The 18,635-nt window shown below is 40.6% G+C and overlaps 1 protein-coding gene across 1 annotated transcript in view; it reads right to left on the bottom strand.

Moving 5' to 3' along the window:
• STK39 (serine/threonine kinase 39) overlaps positions 1-14,444 on the bottom strand; it is an 85,854-nt gene extending 71,410 nt beyond the window's left edge. Inside the window, exon 1 of the mRNA XM_030454288.1 lies at positions 14,121-14,444. Coding sequence (XP_030310148.1) covers positions 14,121-14,235 — 115 coding nt within the window. The 5' untranslated portion in view covers positions 14,236-14,444. The remainder of the gene's footprint in view (positions 1-14,120) is intronic.
• Between the last annotated feature and the right edge of the window lie 4,191 nt (positions 14,445-18,635).

Below are 18,635 nucleotides of genomic sequence, written 5' to 3' on the forward strand. Positions count from 1 at the left end.
TTGATAAAATTCCAATCTGTTTTTAGTGTGTTGATGGCAAGTCCAAGATTGACCAATATTATATTTAGAGCATTCAAATAAACCTGGAACTACGCACACAGTTTGGAAAGGGAAGAAATTAAAGCAGACTATGCCCGCTACCTCTGTTCCCATCATGGCTTTCCCAAAGACCAACACAAAGCGCTGATGTTAAACTCCAGCACAAAATTTTAATTATTTTTTTTTGTCCGTTTCCAGAGAAACTTTATTTATCACAACCCTATTGAAATGAGTAAAATATATGAACCACCAAAAATGTAGTCACTGGGTTTGCTAAGCACTTCAAATAAACAATAATGTAGATCAGATGTTCTATTGAAGCTCAGAAGAAAAAAACACCTCCCTAGTAGTGAAATACATCCTGTTACCCAGTACAGTCATGTCACATGCTGCACACAGCCTTGCCTTTGACAAGTCCTGTAAAACAGCTACAGGAGTCCCAGCCTTCTTACCAATTTTTTCAAACCAATATGTGATAGTTAATGCAGAACATGGTTTTATCCCCCATGATATCATGATTAACGTGACAACAATCAAAGTGACAACAATGTACAGGAGACACAGTTACAACCTACCTGACAGTCCCACAATTCAACACTGGAAAACTTTTAGCCCTATTAATCACAAAGATAAGGTATATGACAAAAAGATGTTCCTGCTTTTTGGAGACTAAATTCAAATCTTTTGGTTCATTAAGGTGCTAACAAAGTTCAGAATCAACTTTTAGAAGTGCATCAGAAACAGGCAGTAACCACAACACTTCTTCTTTTGCCTATCTTTGAGCAGAAAGCTGCACATACTCCTAACACTTGACACTAAAACTTGGTTCTTGACACTAAAAGAAAAGTGTACATGTGCTGCAAAGTGGAGTGATCCCAAACATCCCAGCAATTTGATACCTATCTTTGTGTGTCATCACCAAAATTATCTTTCAACTTTCAATTACTTTCAACTCCATGGCTTTGAGAACTCTTCAGTGCCAGTTGTGGAGTTGACAGGGACCCTGGTACATACATTTCTACATCTCATTTAAGAGCATCTTCCCATTCATTAGTAGTCTACACCAAGGAAAGGTCAGCATCACAGCAGGTGATGCAGGACAAAAGCAGTCCACTTTCAGCAGGTATTATATTTTCCCTAACTTGTCATTTAAAATGAGTCATCTAAATAAAGAATCTGAAAGGGAACTATAGCAACCAAACTTTGACAATATAAACACTGCACAAGATTAAATTCCTTTTGCTGTGCTCCACATCTCAAATGTCTTCATAAGAAGCATTATTTATAAGTGAAATAAGTGTATATTAAAAACACAGTCCCCAATCACCACTATTTCAGACTCTGCAGCCACCAAAACTAGACTTTGCCTTGTGGAGGTGTCAGGGTAAAGCCTGGTGTGAGCAGTATCCATGGCTCCTGATCCCTAATAACGTGGTTAGCATATATAACACAATTTCATAAGGCAAGCAGCCATTCTCTGTGACTGAGCAGGTCACATACTTGGTTCCCTTTCCCATCATTACCAGGCCCTGAAGGTCCTGAGAACCAAGTAGACAAACCAAGGAGATTTTTAATTCCCCTCTCTACTGGCCTCCAGAGTCCTGGCTGCCAGGCTGATTGCCACCTGCTTTACTGGCCTTGAAGGCCCCAGGTAACCAGGTAAGCAGGTAACCAGCTAACCCAGTGGTGGTGATGACCCTCTCACAGCACACTGAGCACTGTCCTTAACATCAAGCAGTTCCAAGTCCTAAGGGGGGAACTTGGAGTGAAACTGCGGCTGGCCAGTGAGAACCCCAGTGGCTATGAGTGCCTCCACCATCATCTGCTTCCTCTGAGGACAGAGTGACTGACTCGTATGCTTTAAATATGATTTTTGAGTCTAGATTATGATTGTTATATTGAAACAGAAAACCAGATACTAAGAATTAGCCCAATCTGCAGAGGGTCCGGGTGATTAGAAATAGTAAATTAAGTTGTATTATGAATTCTGTATTACTTAGGTTATTAGAAACCTTAAGTTAAGATCTAGGTGATTAGAAATTGTAAGTTAAGTCGTATTATAAATTATGTGTTATGCTTGTAATGATACATATGCTTGTTATGATACATAAATTATGTATCATATTAAAAATTATGCTTGTAAAATTTACAGGTTCTGCTTGTAGAAATCCTGTATCATTCTAATCAGGTTTTGTGCTATACTACTAATAATAGCTTGTTAAGCTTTAACTGTAATGATGTTATTCTTGCCATCATTATTCTGCCAAGGATCCATCCCTAAAAAACATGCCTGTCCCTGTAGTGTCAGGCAACAACTGGTGCCCTTGGTTAACAGATTCTTGAGAGTAAATGTTTTATATGTGATAAAAAAGAAAGGGGATGGGAGGGAACAACCAACACACAGAGACAGCAAATACAGCTGAACTTAAAGCAAATAAGATGGAAACATTTGGTTCTGATCCTAAATGACATCAAAAGTCTTGTAAAATATGCTACTAAAAGCCTACAATACATCAGTTTGAATGGGAAACAAATATGAAATGCAAAGAAAGTATCTCTGTCCCAATTTGTTGAACTTACATTTTCCTCACAAATCCCACACCTTTCAGGTCTTCTTGGGGTATCTTATCATCACTTTACATACCTAGTCTTGGTTGTGATTATGAAGCAATATAAAATATTGCATTTTAAGAGCATTTAGTCAGCTGCACAAAAAAAAGAACACTGGGTAATAAATATCGATTTCAACCGAAGAAGCTTATCTAAAAGAGAAAGAGAAAGCTGACATCATTCTTCTCTTAAGATTTTGTATCCAAATTTGTTTGTTTCACAGGTCTAGAGTTTTACCCTAGAGTGAACAGTCAACACAAAATCTTCACAGGAAAATCTTAACAGTAATACTTCAGACTCACTGCATTAAGAAGACCAATATGCAATTTAGAAATACATTTACTAGGATGTAATTCTTACTCAAGGGTAAAGCCTGCCATAGTACGTAAGAGAAACTAAAAATTTCAAGAGAGTAGAAAAAATAAATAACCAACAGAGGATGAAGTAATGGAAGTCAGAGAGAAATACAAAAAAGAGCACCGACCTGCACTTAGTACTATTTGGTTGCTCATGAATTTGCATTTACGTGTAGAGCAACAGGGCAGTTTTGAAGTGAATGAACCCTCCTTGATCTTTCTCACAGAGCTTTAGTTTGCTTTGCAGAGTGGCTTTTATGGGTGCAAAATAAACACCTTTTGCAGGAGCGTGAACTGGAAGTTCTGCTCCAAGAGAACAGGCTCTAACTCCTGGAAGATGTAATGGTTCAGACAAGTCTTTGGACATTTTTGAAAAACAAGAAGAGCTAGAATATTTGGTCGAAGGACTTAGTGTGTATCTTGTTCAAAGTAAAACTCCAAACCCAAATACATTGTTTCAACATTAACTAAAAACTTCAAACCCAAATACATTGTCACAACATTAACAGATTCATTCCCTGTATCTGCTCCAATTTCACCAGAAAGTTACAGATGTAACTTAGAGTTGCAAACACAATTAGAACACCAATGAAATTCCAATGTGGAATCAATTTGTAATCCACAAATATTCCCCAAATCTACCTTTTTGGCAGAGGTACTTTTGTCAGACTTGCTCCCCAAATTTAACAAATTTTCTGCTGTTCCACATGAAGATAACACCAAAAAATGTTTCAAACCATGGGATCACAGAACCATTTAAATTGAAAGCTTTCTCTAGAGTAATCATTTAGTCCTATTCCATAGCTTCAACAGGGTTAAAGAAGGTTGTCCAGCCAGGTTTTCTGTATCTTCATAGGTGAAGACTCTACAAGCTCTTCAGGTAACCTGTTTCAGTGTCTGACCTCCTTCATGGTACAGGTTCTCTTGTGTTAAGATTGTGATTTGCTTTTAATTTGTGCCTATTGCCTCTTGTCCTGTCTGAAGGCACTATTGAGAAGAGTCTGGTTCCCACTTTTTTGTTCCATCCCATCATGTATTTATACCTATAAGTACGAATCCCTTGAGCCTTCTTTTCTGCAGATTGGATAATCCTAGCACTTGGCTTCAAATGAAAGATACTCCATCCCTTAATAATGTCTGTGGCCGTGGAAATGATGAAATTTTGCAAGTTTATGTTTGAAGTACAAAGCTAAGGAAAATCTTTGTTAAGAAAGGTTCCCTGAACAGGATTAATTTGTCTAAGATGAGACAGGACCAGCAGGGCTCAGTTTTCTACTGTTTTACATCTCCTTCCTATCTGCCTGCAGAAACCTCACGCAGCTGTCAGTTTTCAGAATACCACAAAGACAAGCCCTAGAATAATATACCCTGAATAACATATCTGGAAGAAACAGCAGCTATTTTGAGCTTCAGCTGTTTACACAACAAAGATCTATACAGAAAAGAAAAAAAATTAATAATTACCTTTCATATTTAGGAAGAAAAGAGTTAACCTACCAGTTAATTTTAATCACACTCTACAATAACAATGGTGTCTTGTCATACCAAATATAGAGGCATGACACTGTCCCAGAGAGTGGGGAGCTTCTCTTTGAAGTTCACAGTTGTAAGGAAACTTCATTGTCCAGCACTCTTCCACTACAGAACCAGTTCTTCCTCGTGAAATGCAAAATAAAAACAAATCTTCTTTCCTATCCTATGTTCTACTACAATCTTTAAATACTCTGTGATGATAAACAGCTAGATATTTTCCCCCTAAGATAAACTGCAAGATCTAATTCTTAGTTAAAATGTTTTCAGAAAAGAAACATGGATTGTGATAATTTTACTCTCCCTGTTGTTTTGTCATCAATACAGAAGCCATTATTCAATATGCATACAAATCCCACTACCTGGAAGGCAAAACTCACACTGGAAATGGCTCTGCATAACTGCACAAGAATCTAGTATCTGTTATTCGCTGTGGAACCAAAGTTACCTTCCCAGGTTTTATCTGAACGCCACAGAACTCTGCTCAATTCTACCTTATATAAGCAGGGTAAACTGCTATGTGAGTGGCTATGCTGAACCAGATTTCCTGCCGAGGAAAAAGCTGTTGAGAGAGAACTACTGTTCACTTCTGACGTAGCACTAGAAACAAATGCTGGTGTTGATTTGTTGGCATATTTTATTGTTTTACATTTAGTTTGAAAGTAAACACTTGGAACAAATCTAATACCATGAATGCAATATTTGCTAAGTCTTCCGGATGTCACCACATAGTGCACCATTCTCTTCTGAGAATGAAGAACAGTCATCTGTCTAAAACAAAGGCACTAGTGCTGGTGCACTGCCAGGAAGATCTCTGATTAATACTGCAGTGTTGAGCTACAAAGCATTGTCAGCCAGTTCACTCCAACAGAATATGCCTGCTAGAATTTGAGTCCACTGTGTTCGTACTCTACAAGGAAAAAAAACAAAAAACCAACAAAAAAAAAAACCAAACAAAAAAACCCAACCAAAAAAACAAAACAAAACAAAACAAAACAGACCTGTTCCTCTTCTTGCTTCTCATAAAAAAATATGAGATTTGGAGTAACATCAATGCTTTTATATCATTAAATTTTCATCAGGTGATTCTAATCTAAATCTAATTAAATCTGAAGTGGCTCAAAGGCTGGAATCACAAGACCCTAACAGAAATAAATTATAAGTTTAAATTAATTTTCTGTAAAAAAATGTCTTCAAAGCAAAGAAGTGAGAAGGGAAAAGCAAATTTTAAACTGAATTGTGATCCTTCTGAATCTGAGTATGTTTCTTCTCAGAAAGCACTAGCTCAAGCCTATGATGTTTTCCATAGTACTTCTACAGGACAGGAACCACAAACAACAGATGAATACTCAACACGTTTCTGGTCTGATAAATTAATTATTTTTATACCACTACCTTGAAACAGATATATCTGACACACTGTTTGCTTACATCTATAATAGTTATTTCTTCCTATTAATAAAACTGCCAAGACATTAAACATTGATCTTGACCTTTGAGACCTCAAAGTTCACACTACTTCTAAAAGCACGATGAGCAACACAGAAAACCTTTTAATTTTCAGTCTGCTTACAGTCCTAATTTCACTTTAACTGTATTAGCACAGCTCAGCCTAAAAGCTGTGTAACATAACCATTACATCAGCCTTACAGGTCATCCTCCATTTTCATCTATATTTCACCTCAGGGGCACTTAAACATCCACAGGAATAATTAAGGTAGTAGAATGACAACAATTGTTAATTGTAAAGACAAAGGATTCAAGGGGACAGCTAATTTATCTTACTGGGATTTCACACCAAACTGTTGAGTAAAGTCACAAACATAGACAAATACCTAGGGACAAACAACTGGAAATGTTACCTCCACCAATGCCACAAACTTCTGCTAATGACAATGACCAAACACTTAAAATTTTTCACTGAGCTTCTCTCAGGATCAAGCTGCTGGACTGTCACAAGCAGCAACCCTGGAAAATAATATCAGGGGGACTCTTTAAAAACCCACCACCTTCATCAGCATTGTGAGCACCTCATCCATGCCATGGAAACTTTCAACAAAGCAGTGAGCAAAGCAGCCAGGAAGCATGCATGCTTCTCCACAAGGATGAAGCTTCTTCATCTTCACTGTCACCCCCCAACTATCTATAGAATCATAGAATTTTCAAGGTTGGAAGAGACCTTTAAGATCATGTAGTTCCAACCCCCCTGCCATGGGCAGGGACACCTCCCACTAGGTCAGGTTGCTCAGAGCCCTGTCCAGCCTGGCCTTAAAATCTTTCAGGGATGGGACTTCCACCACATCTCTGGGCAACCTGTTCCAGTGTCTCACTACCCTCATGGTGAAGAACTTCTCCCTAACTTCCAGTCTAAAACTACCTTTCTCTAGTTTGAATCCACTCCCCCTAGTCCTCTCACTACCTGACATCCTTAAAGTCCCTCACCAGCTTTCTTGTAGCCCCCTGGAGATACTGTAAGGCTACAATAAGGTCTCCTCAGAGCCTTCTCCTCTCCAGACTGAATAACCCCAGCTCTCTCTGTTTGTCTTCCTATGAGAGGTCCTCCAGCCCTCTTATCATCCTTGTGGCCCTTCTCCATGCTTCAACACATCCATGTTCCTCCTGTAAAAGAGGCTCCAGAACTGTATGCACTATCAAGAACTACATGATTGCTTGTTTCTCACTGTATACTGAAACTGCGGGCTTCCTCATTACTACTTTTTCTGTTCCATGGCAGGGTTTGGTTCTTGGTTTTTTTCCCATCTTATTAGTCTAGCTCTCCTAGTCCCACAGGCACATATTAAATACCCCAATGTGTTCTCCAGTCAGAAGCGCTGTGCAGGAGGAAGCAGGTGGCAGAGAGAAGGAAAAGCTGAATTGCTACAACACAACTCTAGGTTAAACAAAGTAGAATGACAACAGCCAAACCCCACAAAAGAAGGAAAAAGACATGTACTGATTCCTACAGTTAGAGCTGAACACACAACTACACAGAACCTAGTATGGTGTATATACAGACTGAGAAAGAAAGAAGGAAAAATTAAAGTTTTACACCACATTCTTCTCTCAATGATTTCACACCATCGTTTCATTCTGCCACTTCCAGCTGATAATGTTCTTACATTCATGAGCTCCAAAGGTGCTACACTTATGGACACCCAAAGACCTTCACACTTCGCAAGAAACAGTGTAACCCAGCAGAGCTGTCAGGATTTCATCCTACCAGCAAGACTGTACAGCAAAAGGAAAAAATAAGTAAAAATCCACTCATTCAGAAAAGCGAATTATTTATTTACACAAGGTAAAAAGTCAAGTGTTACTTTCTTTAGTTGGGAAAAAACTTTTTTTTTTTTTTAATTAAAAATTAAAAATAATCTCACTTTTAATTTTGGGCACCCGCAAATTTCCTACTGACATATTTATATTCTAAGTTCTGCAAGAAGACTGCTCCACTGCTGCTGCTCAGTAGTATCTCAGTGACTTCAGAAAACCCAAGAACCTAACAAGAGTTACTAACTTCACTTGATTTTCAAGGTTCATTCCTTAAACAGCAAGAATTGCTATTATTACTGGAAATAAAACCAACTTCTATCTACTGTCTCCTTGTAGTTCTGAATTATGTTGGGGGTGAAGAAGGAACAAGGAACAAAAGGGTCACACTAAAATTAAATGTGGCCTATACATGTAGCCAGTTTATCAGCCACCCACATCTCCTTTGCATGGAGAGCTCACTGGCCCTCAAGCCAGTCAGAATAACGTGGTTTGTTTCCCTTTAACAGAGAAGCTCCATTTCACAAGCAGATACTGGAAAAAACTCATCTCTGACTTGAGAAAGTGATTCTCCACTGAAAGAAAAAAAAATTTCTAATTTCTAAAAATTTTCTAGACCAGCAGATAAGCCAACCTAAAACTGCTTTCTCAGGTCTGAACTTGGCCCTTGCTACCAAAGTACCCTTGCAATGCTGGTTACAAGCAGCGGTCCCACTTTGAAGACACAAAGCTTTGCTGTTGTATTGCTTGGTGAGAATCAAATTCATGCAATCCCTTCAAATTTCCACAGGCTCACCAGCAGAACTGCTCCTCTTCTAGCACTCAAGCAACTCCTGTGGAGCCAGGACTTCCCAAGTCTCCGAAGTTTTGCATCTTATCTGCAGGAAGAACTTGGATGAGGGGAGAAAAGTCATAATGGCAGAAGGTCCAAGTGCAAAGGAGGTAGGCAGATTCCAAGAGCAAGAAAGCTGTAAATTATGATTACATAGCACCAGACAACTGCCTGATAAGTTGATTATGTGCTCCTTTTGTTTACCCTTCTAGGTAACAAATTAACTGTAAAACAAGCTTTATTTCCTGGTTATTTGCAATCACAACAAACCCAAAGCAAGTTACGCATAATTTTTTTTCATGCCATTCATGTTCTTGTAAAACATAATTTATCTTCCTGACAGGTCTAAATTCCAATTGCATGAGTTATTTTTTTAAAAAAGACACTGAATTATATAACCAAGTTTAATCATTGAATCACTTAACGTCTAATCTCTCTGAAGCAATGAAAACTACAGCCTTGTCTCAAACCTAGGTATTTCTAATGCAGAAAGTTAATTTCCTTTCAAAAGCCAAGACAGAGCTCTCTTTCCCAACACTATTACTATAATGTAGAGACAAGGTGAATAATTAACAACTATGAGCTCTGCACACCCTTATTAGCAGCACAGCAGTGGATGTTCTAAAAGGAATTTTTAAACTGCACCATTACCATCCTTACTCTGACAACTGAATTAAAAGCCACTCCTTATAAAGATGAGATGGGAACTTGTCATCTCTGCAGTTTCCTCAAATGATTACTAGCAGACAGAAAGTCCTGACCAATTATTTCCCAAAATACGTAATTATAATTTACAAAATAATAAACTATTCCTGTCAACATACAGATGTATTAAGTTATGATTCATTAAATAGAGGCTATATTTAACAAGTGCACGTACAATATGCTCAGGCTGTTGTGGTAACTTTTAAGAATGGTAAGGAATGGCATCTGTTTTGAAGCAGAATTAAAGCAGGCATATCTTTATACACAAAGTTTCAGTATAGAAATCCTAGGTAATGTTAAGCATTAGAAAAATATACAGCTTCTTATCCAAGAATTACATGAGTTTCACAAATAAATCTCTGCTAGAACATTGCTTTAGTTGCTAGTGTTCAATCTAATCTGCCTTGTATGTAAAAACTTCAGCAAAAGCCCTTCAACTGCTCTTTAAAAAAATTAAAAAAAAAATTCCTGATTAAGCACTGGGATAAGAAATTGTGAACGAAAGTGTGGACAAAACACAAATATTTGATTAGCAGAACAACACAGAAGCATAATTTCATATCTAACCATTGAGAGGCTTTTTAAAACAGCATACACCATGCTTACACACTTGAACATCAGTTCTGAACATCATCATCAGGGACCTCTACAGAGTCAAAGATCTGTGATAACAACACATAGGAGAGGCTATTCTCTGTCAGACAAAAGAGCCATTAGCAACATACAAGCAGCAAGGGAAGAAAAAAAAACTGTAAATAGCATTCCATAAAAACACCAACAAAGACCCTAGAGCCATGAACAGAGAGAGTGCTCATGGGCAGCTTACAGTAAGAACTATAAGCAGAACAGTCTCAAATGGTAATCTTTTCTACCCAAAATCCCAATACATTCCACTTAGGAGCACTGCACCTTATGAGGCAACAAACCACAAGGTCTTTTTGAGCTCCAAGTTAGAAAGGCAAAACTAGATGTAAAACGCAGTTCAATGAATGTCAAGTTTTTAATAAGTTGCAGCAAATACAGATAATACATCACGTAGTAGTAACTCTTTATTTTCCAATTAATTCTGGCTGTTTTCTAGCCAAAATGATTTTCAAAGTAGGTTGCAGCTTTCATTTTATAATGAAAGCTAGCACCCTGCCTAATGACAAGATAATCCACTGCTTCTCCATAACAGAATTTTCTTTTCAGAACTACAAACTCAAAATGACAAATACTAAGTTACATCTAGCAGAAGACCATCAACTCCAGCATGGTTTTCCAAGAACCTGGTAAAGCCACTTGTTCTTATCAATTTAAGAAACCTTAAAAAAAAAAACCCAAAAATCCAAAAACAACAACAAAACAAACAAACAAACAAAAAAAACGCAATAAAAAAATAACCTAGCTTGAATGCTGCTATGCTGCTTTGTCTCATCCATGTGATGTAGGGCTCATTATAATTTGAAAGGTACAAATACAATTTTAACACTATTTAATTTTCATCTTTTTACACTGATTACCATTGAAGTGTTTGTTCCATGAAAAATTTCTATTGCTTTTGAGAAGGGAAAAAAAACTCTTAAGTGGCATAAATTCAGAGAAATTAAGCTCCAGAAAAGATTTATATATGGGCATTAATAGGAAGAGCCTCTCCCCTGCATCAAATCTATCAACCCCACAGCCTTGAAGCAGGAAACCTGATCAGACAGAAAACTAACCCAGCAGAAGAAATAGTCCTCTGTCAATCAATATGATCCTTTCAACACCTGCCTGTTAGAGCAGATTAAATGTATCATGAAACTGCACACCAAGAGTTTACGATAGCTAACCAACTTAAAAATAAAGCAAATATGGAATAACATCTCATAAGAAACACTTTTTAAAGCCAGCATTTGTTCTTTAACAGGCACTTGAATGTCCCAACCATCATCACATAGGAAGCAACAGAGAAGGAAAAAAGAAAAAAGCTGTATAGTTTGAAATACATATCAGGTGGCCTTGGTTTTCAAAATAGTATTTGACTAGACACAGATGAGCAACAAGAAAAGTATACAGAAAAAAAGCTGAACTTCTCCAACCTGCTATATCCACAAGATGAAGACAGCCCACTTGACTAACAATTATTTTCATTTTATGATCACCACCAAAACTTTGAAATGCTCTCAAAAAACAGGCCACTGAAGCTATTCTGCATCTGTGTTTTATTTACCACACAATATAAAGCCCACTCTCTTGGGAAGTGTAATAAACCATCCTGGTGTACCTCACCCTCTGTACCTTTCCTCCTGCAAAGCCCACAGAAATGCTTCAATATGTTGATATTTTTCATATTTAACTACCAAAGGGCTATTGTAACTGAAGACAATTCCCAGATCCTCAGGGAGACATATGTAGTGCTTTCCAGAGGTGAAGGGCTCTGTTTCAGCAAGTGGTAACAACCCATGTTCACAATGCAATTAACCCTGCCATGGCTAATGCAAAGGGTAGAAAATGCTCCTAAAATTACAGTATCATTCTATCTTCCCTCAGGTATAAAAAGATGCTTTAGGAGCCTTTTAGATTCATTAAAGGCAACAACATTCATCTACTGTCTCCAAAATTATATCCAGATTTAGTCAAATGCATAGAATTTATAAGCAGGTTGTTTGTTTTGTTTTGGTTTTTTTTTTTTTTTAAGAGGAAGTGGAGTGGGGTTTGTTTGTTTGTGCTTTTACTATTTTTATAATATTTAGTTTAAATTTTAACCTCATGGTGAGTTTCCTATAAACTAAGACAACAAATGCATAGTGTTATTGAAAGACCTATTTGACTAAACACAAGCTTTTTAAGTCAAGTGGTACAAAATGTATCTTGATGAGTTTGAGTCCTGTAAGCAACCTAAACTGAGTGAAAGTTCAACAACTGGTCAGACAAGTTCACTGTGTACAAGAGTATTATTCAATATAACCTGACCTTATTTTCTGCAGTTCATTTTAAAGAAATAGTATCAATGTTTAATAGCACCAGTAGGCAATTAGCAACAAGGTTTCTCTACAGATAGTTATTTGCTACTCCAATTTAGCATCCACCTGTACAATGGATGCATGATTATATATAAATATTTAGAAATACATTTTACATATCAAAAGATACAAGCTTTTAAGTGGAAAGGAGAAAGTGAAAATTAGTTTCTAAATTAAACTCTCACCCAGGCATTCTACAGGTACTGCAAGAGAAAATAACTACTAATTAAATAACTCATATGACTCATGTCACACCCTAGACAAGGATTAAACAAACACCTTTGAGGCCTTTTTTGCCTTAAAAGAGGGATTTGCTCCTCACCAAAGATACAGTTTATGCTAGTAGAATTGCTTCCACGTGACTAAATAGATCCATTCCCTCCCCAGAATGTGTTAAGACCAAGTCCTCTGGTCAGCAAACCCATAGCAGGATCTCTGCTGGCAGCTTCTGCTTGACACAAAGCACCAGTCTGGTCCAGGCCAGCCACCTCCAGGGACCTGATCCCTCATCTCTCTCTAGACCCTTTCCACAGCACAGGGAGTGCAAACAGGAACACAAAGGCACCACCTGGCACACCAGAACGCCATCCCATTTTAAAGAGAAGCACTTTTCTCAACAATTTTGTTTCTGCCTGTAGAAAATAAAAAGCTTAATGACAAAGCAGAGTACACACAGCTTGCAATGGAGATCAGTGACACGTAATTATGGATGTCATCACAATTAGCTATTGCTATGTAATACCGAACATTACCAACCAGCAGCAGACAAGGTTCATGGACTTTTTTTCATTTGTGTGGCCTTGTTCCTACGAATAGCAATCAATACCTTCGAGTTGTCTTTTGCCATCTGCACTATCTGCCGGAGGTTTAAAATGTTACAAATAAAGGCAAGTTTTCCCAAAGTAGTTCATTAGCAACAAGCAACATCTAGGTCAAAAGAGAAAAAACTTTCCATCACACTCTGTTAGGAACAGTCACCTTTTCAAATGGAATATTCAAAATAATCCAATCCAAATGTAGGGGATGAAGACCAAACACATCTGATCCGCATTAGCTGCACACGTGAGCAAGGCTCCGAAGTGCAGTGCCAGGAAGCCCCCGGCCGACGGGGCGTGGGGAGGGTGCAGCAGGCGGGTGGCACCGCACACGGCCAACCGCGACAAGAGCGGGTTGGGCTGGGGGGAAACGGAGCTGGAATCCGCCGCCGGCCTTAGGTGCTACGGGGAGCTGGGCAAGATTCAACTGTGAGGGAATGTAGGGAAAGGTTGAAAAATATATTTTGGAAAAAAAAATAAATTAAACAATGAAAAGGCATTCACTAGGAAAGCAGCAGTTCTTGGAGCGACAGTTAGCTCCCCTATGAAACCACCGGAAAAATGCAGAGTAATCTGAGAGGCTCCATGCACATGTGTGCATCCACAGACAGGCTCAAGCATAGCCAGCACACAGAGCGCGTTTGCGGAGTTGCCGGGTGCTACCTCAAACCAAGAGGTCAGGGCTGAGGCAGCAGCTGCCGGTGCGGCAGCACCCTTCACCGGGCCGCACCGGGCGGGGCGCGGCGGGTTCTAGAAGGAGCCGCCGCCCCCCGGGGCCGCGCCGCCCGCCCGCTGCCGGGCGGATAAAGTTTGCAGCAGCCGACGGCGGCGCCACTGCAGTACTGGGCGCATCCGCCGCAGTGAGCGAGCCCCAGCTTGCGGGAGGATGAACCTCGGTAGGCCTGGAGCCGACCGGGCTGCCGCCACGGCACCCCCTGCCTGCGCCCCACGGCATCCCCAGCCGCCCTCCCGCTTCACTGACCGATAACCTCCTGCAGCTCGTAGGCGTCCCTGCAGATGGGCCAGACGATGGCCGGAGTGGCGGGCGCCGGCTGAGGCTGCTGGACGTGGACCGGCGATTCACCCTGCTCCGCCATGATGCTGCTGGAGCGCCCAGGCACCCTACGACCTTCTTCAAACTTCCCTTCCAGCAACACCTTTTGGCCGCGCTCCCTCCCTCCCCGCGCAGCCGGCCGCCCGGCGGAGGGAGGAGGCAGGAGGCAGGGCACCGAGGGGGAGGAGGCAGAGGCGGGCACCGCCGCCGGCCGCGGCCGCTCTACCCGCGCCGCTGAGAAGAGCGGGAGAGCGGTGGTTGGGCCCGTCGGCTCGGGCCGGTCCGGTGCCGGTAGCGCGGGGTGCTCGCCTCCAGTCGCAAGCCTCCGCCCAAGGGAGAGGCGAGGGGTCTGTCCGAGAGAAGGGGATCAGCCCCGCTTCCCCCGGGGTCTCGCCGCCTCCCGCAGCGCTTTCCAATCTGGCTGGTGGCTTCTCCGGCCATCTTCCAGCCCCTCTCATGCCACTTGGACCATGGGGGACCCTCCGCTGCGGGAACCAACGCGAGGCCCTGCTAAGCCCTGGAGGGTTGCAGCTGGTGCAGGACACGGCTCCGCCGGCAGAGCCCCGGGCGCCCCCTTGGGCCCTGCCAGGGCTGAGCACGGAGACCAGGAAAGGGCTTGAAGACAGCATGAGGGAGCTGCTGGAAAGCACCTGTTATGCTGTTAGGACGGTAGCATAAGCACCCAGGCATCTTGTGGAGCACTGCTCTCTAGTAGGCAAATGTTAACTGCCGAGGGGACTGCGGCGAGATTACTTGTACTTAAATCTAATGATGTGAAAAAAACAGTGGCTTTCATCAGGAGTGAGGGCTCCATCCCTGCAAAGGGATTAAGTCACCACTTGAGTATTCCTTACCAAGTGGCAGAGCTGTCCCACATCGCCCAAGTGTGCTGCAGCCTCAGCTCAGGCCACCAGAAACAACCGTGAGCTATGCAGAAACGTTCCCCTTGACTAACTAGAACCTAGTGATGTAAACAATTCAAGACAAGAATAGTAATTAAACTATTCTACTGCTACAAGATGAGATTATCTGCGGTTAGATGACCCCCTGCTGTCAATTCATTTTTGGTTTTTTTTGTTTCTACCCTCTTAGTGTCAGTCTTGTGTCATATCAGCTTGTCATATTGTGACTTAATATGAAAAAAATGAGAAAATTGCTATTAGAGCAGTCTATGGTTTTCCAGGCTTTGTATTTGAAGATGTGTGGAGATTTGGGAGACTAAAAAGATTTGCATAGATTTTTGAATTTCACCTCCCACTTCAGCAGGAATTTAAGGTAATTAGAACCGTGAGCATGATAGCTTTCTAAGTCAGCACTAACTAAAAGCAGAATGGAATCTCATAAACCTAGGAAGTTTGAAGTGTGATTTAAAGTAAAAAAGATATCCATAACACAACTGACACTTTACTTAGTCCTAGTTCAGTTCAGGATAACCCTTTTTTACTAACAACATTTTTGTGTGGCATATTCCGTGAAGAATTACAGTTAAGGTTTTTCTAAAAAGCAAAGCAAGTTACCTCTGTTTTGCTGTGTTGCTGATAAAGCTGAAGGAAGAAAGAGCTCTACATTATTGCTTAACATTTCATCAGGTGTATCAGCACCTGGAATAATTTGTGCACTAAACTTAGCATTTTCTTATGTGCAACAGTTAAACCCAGTAGAGGCTTCTAGTAGTAGAAAAAATTGTGCATTTTTGTGCTGAATTAATGATGATTCCTCTCAATCTTGTTTTTAAAAACTAAGTGATTAATTTTTTTTCATACACACACATTATTAATTATCTAAAGGTCAGCAAGACTTGTAAGAGGAAGTATTAAATTGTCATTCAATATTAAGCTTAACCCCAAGAGTAGACAAACTTGTTAGTAGAGAAGACCTTTCTGTCAGCAATAGCAGGGAAAAAAAATAAGACAGCAATAGCACAAGCCAAATCAATCAGCACAAAAAATGGGTTACTCACTAGTGATGGAAAACAGCCAACTTCTCCATCTGTACTCTGTTGTTGTGTGTAGTGGCAGGGGGGTGGGATTGGTTTTAGTTCCTGGGTCATGAATTTCTGCTGTATCTGTCATATCACCGTTTAAACTGCTGGTTTACATATGATACCATTGCAGTAATTTGTGTCCCAATAACTGTCCCTTTTCGTCTCACTAATCCTACAATTTTGAATTTTTAGAGTGCACCTGCATTCGGCAATCTTTTGAAATGAGCAGCTTTTACAGGAAGAATTTTTCAGGAGAGCGATTTTATAAACAGTGGAACCTGTGGGAAATGTTCCGTGCATTCAGGGCATAACTCAAAAAAAAACCCAAAAACCAATCCAAAACCAAAAACAAACTAGCAGAGCCTCAGAGGCGGGTAAGATAATAGAAAAGAAAGCAACAGCAAGACCTTGAAGTGGTTGGTCGGTGCCCGGAGGCCAAGCTGCCTTTGAAAAGCAGGTCCCCTGCTGGAGACACGGGAGAAGAGCCCTGCGGTGCCGGCGGCTCTGCTGGTCGAAGCTGAAGGGCAGTAGTTTTTCCACAAAGTTGTTCAGACACTGGAAAGGATAGCAATTTGCAGATTTTCTCCGATTTTAGAGAAAGAGCTAGGACTCGCTTAAAATCACTGTTCTCTGCATTGATACAGTTGTGCAGGTTTTGGCCGGCATAGAGTTAGTTCTCCTTACAGGAGCTGGTATGGGGCTATGTTTTGGATTTGTGCTGAAAGCAGTGCTGATGATACAGGGATGTTTTGTTATTGCTGAGCAGTGCTCACACAGAGTTAAGGCATTTTCTGCTCTTCACATCACCTCAGCAGTGAGTAGGCTGAGGATGCACAAGGATTCCCCCCTGGCCAAAGGGTTATTCCATAGTGTATGGCACCATGCGTAGCATGTGAAGGTGGGGGAAGAAGGAAGTGACACACACACACGTTTGGAGTGATAGTGTCTGTTGTCCCAAGGAACTGTCAAATGCTTGCTTTCCTCGAGATGGTTGAACACCTGCCTGCAGGGGGGAAGTATTGAATTAATTCCTTGTTTTGCTTTGCTTGCATGCACAGCTTTTGCTTTACATACTCCACAAATTTTCTCACTTTTACTCTTCTGATTCTTTCCTCCATCCCACCAGGGGACATTGAGTGAGTGCTGTGTAGTGCTTAGTTGCTAGCTGGGGTTTAACTATGGCAACAGAACGGCCCTGTCTGAACATGGTTTGGCTTTCCCCAGTGCTTGAAGGACAGGGCTCGAAGACATGTTCTGGGCTACTGAGTCCAATCACCAAACAAATTATTACAAAGCTAAAAAAGGCCTTACATAGCCAGGCTACAATCAGAACTATAGGCCACAATGGGAGAGGTGTTAAGCCAACGCTCAGATCTTTCAATACGCCCCAGCAGCACCCTCTGCAGGTAGTGTGTGTGTGTGTGGTGTGAAGTAGAAAAGTTTAGAGCAAAGTAACTCAGACTTCATTTCTGGATTCATTAGCGCTTACAATGACATGTCAGCCCAGTTAATTAGATTTAAATATAAAGACAAGCATGAGGACTGGGGATCCTAAGTAATGGTATAAACGCTAGTAGTATGCACAAGAAATAGCATCCACCTCCTCCTTTTTTTCTGAGTACAAAGGCAGCAGGTGCAAGCTAAACAGCCAAGTAACCTAGCACAGACTAAACCAGTGACAGGGAACTATTCTCTCTACTTATACATCTGCCTTAGAGAAACAAGTGAAATAAACCCATCCTCACTCTCCAAAAAAGGTCTAATATTGCTGTTATGACTATTAGATGGTGTAGCACAGTTCTCTGCAATTATGTACATAAAGTTTGAAAGCATCTAATTAGCTAGCAGTGAGGAATGGCTGTGCTTTAAATGACATCACAAGATATGAAGACTGACACAACAGCAGCTGGTGCTGGTGGAAGTGGACTAAATGCTTTTAACCTCCCTTACAGTCACTAGAACAGAATAGTTAAATGGGTAAAATGCCCATCATTGTCACAAGGAAGCTTACTTTCATCAAAGCTTGCAGCTTTGGTTATTTTCTGCTTACAGGGAAGACAAAAGAGTCTTCTTGGTAATTCAGATTACAAAAAGCATCTTACTTAGTAGACTGGAAAACCTTCAATTCAGAAGTCACTGTCAGCTGTGTTCTTACCAAATCTCACTGAAGTTAATGTCTAGCAGAGTGCAATGACCTTAAGAAACCACTTTTATTTTTTCCCAAATGGAAAGCCTTGATGCCTTTGTCTCTCTTCTTTCCACTCTCCTTGTAAACCTTTGTATACTGTTCCACCCTTAAACTCAGGTAGGAAGATTTTGTGTTCTGCATATTAATGACTGATGAACCAATAACCATTAAGCTATCGGTTAGTGTTACATAGTCAAATGGGCTTTCCAATTATTTCCTTATAAGCCATTCCCCAAGATGTTACTGGTCCCTGCAGAATAGAACTTTCCAT

Source organism: Calypte anna, chromosome 7 (genome assembly GCF_003957555.1).
Source record: "Calypte anna isolate BGI_N300 chromosome 7, bCalAnn1_v1.p, whole genome shotgun sequence".
In the NCBI taxonomy this organism is placed as follows: domain Eukaryota; kingdom Metazoa; phylum Chordata; class Aves; order Apodiformes; family Trochilidae; genus Calypte; species Calypte anna.